Raw genomic sequence first — 6014 nt, 5'->3', positions numbered from 1 at the left:
CTTCTTCACAAAAATATTTCGATTTTGCGAGCTGTGCCTGACTACTTCTAAAGGCCCGGGATACTTTAGGGATGATAATGGCCAGCTGTACCTTATTAAAAGTTGGATTTCCACTGGTCTCTTAGACTTCTCATGTTTGGAGATGAGAAAGGGATTCCTTTTTTTTTCTTTTTCCCCATTAAAATTGTGTGCAGATTTAACCTTCTGCCTCATGGAGGGCTGTAAGTGATTGTAATAATAAAGGAGATGAAGAGTTTTTCTCACAAGGTATTGATGGTCTTAAAATGATAATTTTGTTTTATTTGTATAGAATTTCTGTCACTGCTCAACATTTTCTGAACTCTGCCATTAGAGAAAAATAAGATGTAATGTGATCACAGTAAAAATGTGTAAGTCATGCCGAAACCGGTTTGGCTCGGTGGATAGAGCGTCGGCCTGCGGACTGAAGGGTCCCGGGTTCGATTCCGGTCAAGGGCATGTGCCTTGGTTGCGGGCACATCCCCAGTGGGGAGTGTGCGGGGGGCAGCTGGTCGATGTTTCTTTCTCATCAAAAAAAAAAATGTGTAAGTCATTTCCATGTGCTCATCATGCTGTTAAATTTATAAGGAAGTATATTCATGTTGACCAAAGTCATCCCAATAAATTTAATAAAAATGTATAAGGAAGTGGGTATGGGTAGAGAGTAAGTTTCTGATGATCACATCATGGCATGAATGTTTGGAGATGATAAAATCATACATAAGCTTCCTATGAATGGAATATAGATGTCACGTGCAGTCTCATGCATCCTACTGTAAACATACTTGGGATGTTTTAGGATCCTGTGGCCATTGAAGATGTGGCTGTGAACTTCACCCTGGAGGAGTGGGCTTTACTGGATCCTCCACAGAAGAAACTGTATAGAGACGTGATGAAGGAAACCTTCAGGAACCTGGACTCCATAGGTAAGGATGAGGACATTCATCAGTTGTCACTAGAGAACAAATACTTTTTGATCACCATCTTTTTCCCAAGGTGCAGATTGTGGAAAGGAGGACTTTGGTTAATAAACTAGGCATCGTCACAGCTAATAATGAACATAGAATCTAACAATTTTTTATAACTTAATAATATTTGGAATCATTTTTCTGGGTTTACATTTTAGGCCAAAACTGGGAAGATCATTACATTGAAGATCTGTACAAAAGCCAGGGGAGAAAACTAAGGTAAGTCACACTCACAGTAGAAAATAGTGTCTCGTGTGAGAATCCTGGTGTTATGAATTTTTAAAAGAAGGAAACAATAAACAATTCCTGCTTCAAATTTAGTTATTCTTAATTTTTTTAACCAGAAATACTTTCTTTATATGTGACATAAATATTCAGTGTTTGCAAAATAGTTTATTTGGAAACTATTAATAAGCCCTATATATTACTGTTTTGGTGAAGTCCTCCTGAAGAACATTCACTATATCCAACTTCAGAGAATTCAGACAAGGCGGAAAATTTACACATTTCATATAAATCCTAATAAGTAGTTTGAAAAGTACGGTTTTAAAAAATCATTAGTAATGTGCTTCTCATTTTTTACAGAAGTCAAATGGTAGAAAGACACTATGAAAGTAAAGAGGGCAATCAACATGGAGAAAATTTCAGCCTTACCCCAAATCTCAGTCTGAACAAGAAAACTACTGGAGTGAAGCCACCTCAATGCAGTATATGTGGAAAAGTCTTCATGCATTATTTTTCTCTTAATATGCATATCCGAGGTCACAGTGGACACAAGCCATATGAATATCTGAAATATAGAGAGAGGCCATATAAATGTAAGGTGTGTGGGAAAGCTTATATTTCTTCAAGTTTATTTCAAATACATCAAAGGAAGCACACTGAAGAGAAAACCTATACTTGTAGGGAATGTGGGAAAGCCTTCCGTTTTCTCACCTCCTTTCAAATACATGAAAGGGTTCACACAGGAGAAAAACAATACGAATGTGAGGAATGCGGAAAACCCTTCATGTGGCTCACAAGCTTTCGAAGACACATGGCCATGCACACTGGATATGGACCTTATAAATGTAAACAATGTGGAATGGTCTTTAGATATCATAAGGCTTTTCAAACACACGAAAGGACTCACACAGGAGATAAAGCCTATGAATGTAAGCAATGTGATAAAGCTTTCAATTCTCAACGAGGTTTCCAAATACATCAAAGCTATCACAAAGGAAAGCACCCCTATGTATGTAAACAATGTGGAAAAGTCTTTAGATATCATCATACTCTTCAAGCACATGAAAATATTCACACAGGAGAGAAACTCTATAAATGTAAGCAGTGTGGTAAAGTTTTCAATTCTCATCGAGGTTTCCAAGTACATGAAAGATATCACAAAGGAGAGAAACCCTATGAATGTAAGAAATGTGGTAAAGCTTTCAGTTCTCACCAAGGTTTTGAAATGCATGTAAGAAATCACAAGGGAGAGAAACCCTATGCGTGTAAGGAATGTGGTAAAAGTTTTAGTTGTTATCGAGGTTTCCAGTTACATGAAAGAAATCACAGTGGAGAGAAACCCTATAAATGTGAATGTGGTAAAGCTTTTGTCTATTACTATGCCTTACAATTACACAAATCAACTCATACTGCAGAGAAATCCTATGAATGCAAGGAATGTGGGAAAGTCCTCAGTAACCACAAATGCTTAAAGAGACACGAGAAATTGCACACAGGAGAGAAATCCTACAAATGTAAGCAATGTGGGAAAGCTTTCATGCATCTGTCAGGATTTCGGACACACATGAAAATGCATGCTGGAAACAGACCTTATCAGTGTAAGGAATGTGGGAAGGCTTTCATTTACCCATCAGGTGTTAGAGCACACATGATGCAAGTACATGTTGGAAATAGGCCTTATCAATGTAAGGAATGTGGGTTAGCATTTTATTTTCCCAGTACATTACGCAGGCATGAAATGACTCACACTGGAGAGAAACCCTGTGAGTGTAAACAATGTGGTAAAACCTTCAGAGATCACAGTTATTTAAAAATACACGAAAGAAGTCATACTGGAGAGAAACCCTATAAATGTAAGCATTGTGGTAAAGCTTTTATTTCTCAGCTAGGTTTCCAAGTACATGAAAGAAGTCACACTGGAGAGAAACCGTATGAATGTGAAGAATGTGGGAAATCCTTCGGTTACCCCAGTTCCTTCCGAAGGCACAAAAAGACTCACAGTAAAAGTACTGCTGAATGTAAATAGCATAGGAAAGACTTCAGTCGGTCCACATCCTTATATGTGGGGTGGGGGTAGCTATAAATATACGAGTAACATGAGAAAGCTCGATGGAAATTAACCCATGTGTAATGTTCCAGAAAACTTTCAACATGAAAGTTGTTATAAACTAGAGGCCTGGTGCACAGAGTCATGCACTGGTGGAGTCCCTTGGTCTAGCCTGTGGGGATCAGGCCAAAATTAGCTCTCTGAAATCCCTTGAGGAGACCCAGATTGTGAGAGGGCAGTTCTTGGGGGACACACCCCAGAATCAGGCTCCCTTCTCTCTGGTTCCAGGTGCGTCACCCGAAAAACCTCAGCTGCCAAGTCACCACAGCTTGGCAGCTCCTGTGTTGAGCATCTGCCCCCTGGTGGTCGAAAGGTCAGCCAGTCACTTAGGGTTTTGTATATATGGATGGAAGTATATGTGTTTATCAAGCCTCCTTAAAGTGCATTGTTGGACTATGGATTTCTACTAATTATTTTCCAAGCTGAATATTTAGATAACTCTGTAGCATATCATTCAGCAATAATATATAAGATTATAGGTAGTGCTTCCCCCCCCCCCTTTAAATCAGTTAATATTTCCATTTTGAAACTTGATGGATTCATAGATGAAGTGTATTTTTAATATGGAGTTGGGTTTAATTTTTTCATAATGTATCTGTTGTGTATTAAGGGAATATTGAAAAATGAAAGTTTGGTTTTTGGGATTTTCCTAAAACCCCAAAAACCCCAGTTCCTGGATGTCCTTAGTCTATTATATATATTCTACCTTTCTTAATGAGAAAGCTCCTTTTGGGTATAGGAGTCTTTTTTCATGTTCCACATCAATAAACCATTGGAATACATTTTATGTTAAGTATATGATAATTTCATGTGAATTGTTCTTTTCATGTGGATTTCTCCTTGGCAACACCAGGGTGTTGTGAGCTAAAAGGATGTCAGAATCAGTGGCAGAACATATATGATGAACCGATCCCCCTTAGTCACAGCTGTCACATTTTATCAGACCTGCTTTCTTAATTATTTCTACAATAGTTAAAACTTGATTTACTTTAAATGAGAAAACAAAGGACTCTAGAATTTGTTGAAATAAGTCACTCCATTAGTGTCTTTCTCCCCACACCTCTTTACTATAGAGGCATCCAAGAGTCTCCACATCCATGGTGGACATAAATTCCCCAGGTCATTCTCATTCAAGAGACTTTGCTGTATACAGTAGAGCAGCCATTGCTGACAATGACAAAATCCTTTTGTAATGGAGGCCTTCCCAGGCCTTGAGTTAATCTTGTTCTGCAGTCTGCTTCTCCTTTTGCCTTAGGTCATGAATGGGGGACCCTCGGGCTTTCTAGCTATAGTTCTCATTGAAGAGATACTAGTAGTACTTACAGCACAGAGCTGAAAATGGTGCCCCTGGTATATCCCACCTATAAGAGATAGTGTGTTTCCTTAACATTAATTCAGTCTGTTTTGAAGAAGGTAACTTTTCTAGACATACTGGCCACTTTGGGAATTTCTTGGGAGCACATGAGATTCATACACTTTATAGAGAGTATGCCTGCACCACACCTGGTGGAGTCCCCTGCAGAGATGCTGCATTTTGTCCTTAGATTGAACAGGCCTGATTAAAGACGGGACACCAGCAACAGATCTGTTAAATGCCAGACAGTTATGTTAGCATTAGAGAACATCATGGCCAGAATCGAACTCATTTACACATTTTTTGGCACTAGCCAATATCTAGCTGTCTCATCTTACCAATAGCAGTAACTCCTTATCCAGTGTCACCCTTTGGCATAACAAACTCGGAATATCTTGCTTCACAGTAACCAAGTACAAGTCAAGTAATGGGTGGAAGCCTCAACACTCTAAGCCAGGGGTGGGCAAACTTTTTGACTCGAGGGCCACAATGGGTTCTTAAACTGGACCGGAGGGCCGGAACAAAAGCATGGATGGAGTGTTTTGTGAACTAATATAAATTCAAAGTAAACATCAATACATAAAAGGGTACGGTCTTTTTTTTTTTTTTTTAGTTCATTTCAAACGGGCCGGATCTGGCAGGCCGTAGTTTGCCCACGGCTGCTCTAAGCAAAGATCACAATAGAACTAGACGGTATTGCATATAATGAGGTCATGTTTAAATGCGCTTGTAAACCAGGATTACGGTTCCATAAGTGGCTTTGCAGCCCATGCCAACCCCTCATCCAGAAAGGACCTCAGACCCTCTCGTCCCAATCTGGCCTGGGCGCCCCTCTTGTTCAGGACAAGGGAGTCCCTCTTTCTGGAAACCGAGTCTGGAATTTCCAGTACACACATGGTCCCACTTCAGGAAGAGCTACCAATACAGGAAGACACCATTGCCCCTCTAAGGCCACGGACCAGTTTGGGTAAAAAGGGTCTTGGGGGATGGGGAGGACAATCGCGACTCACGCTGGGTGGGGGTTATGCCTGGGAGGGACTGTGGCCTGTGGTGTTCCCAGTCCCTCCTTTCTCCCTAGGGGACACATTTTCTCCTGAGTTTTTCTAGTGCGTGGGAAGCTAAGTAAGTCTACGACCCATTAATACTAAGATGGCCAAGCTGAGGATCCTTCATGCTTATAAATTTACTAGAGGCCCAGTGCACAAAAATTTGTGTACTCAGGGGGAAGGGGGGGTCCCTCAGCCTGGCCTGTGCCCTCTCGCAGTCTGGGACCCCTCCGGAGATAACACCCTGCTGGCTTAGGCCTGCTCCCGGGTGGCAGAGGGCAGGCCCGATCCCTGAG

The 6014-nt window shown here is 40.7% G+C and overlaps 1 protein-coding gene across 3 annotated transcripts in view; it reads left to right on the top strand.

Moving 5' to 3' along the window:
• The first annotated feature begins 584 nt into the window (after positions 1 to 584).
• The window catches only part of LOC102774202 (zinc finger protein 709-like), a 53624-nt gene continuing 48194 nt past the window's right edge, over positions 585 to 6014 (top strand). Inside the window, exons 1-3 of one of the 3 annotated variants that reach the window (XM_015565348.1) lie at positions 609 to 944; positions 1145 to 1205; positions 1572 to 3551. In XM_015565348.1, coding sequence (XP_015420834.1) covers positions 911 to 944; positions 1145 to 1205; positions 1572 to 3237 — 1761 coding nt within the window. In that variant the 5' untranslated portion in view covers positions 609 to 910 and the 3' untranslated portion in view covers positions 3238 to 3551. Of the gene's footprint in view, positions 945 to 1144; positions 1206 to 1571; positions 3552 to 6014 lie in introns of those variants that run through there. The other 2 variants (XM_015565349.1, XM_015565350.1) reach the window with 2 other exon arrangements.

This window comes from Myotis davidii, unplaced genomic scaffold (genome assembly GCF_000327345.1).
Source record: "Myotis davidii unplaced genomic scaffold, ASM32734v1 scaffold1439, whole genome shotgun sequence".
Lineage (NCBI taxonomy): Eukaryota > Metazoa > Chordata > Mammalia > Chiroptera > Vespertilionidae > Myotis > Myotis davidii.
The sequence above is the reverse complement of the archived record's forward strand: the minus strand, read 5'-3'. Positions and strand labels throughout refer to the sequence as shown.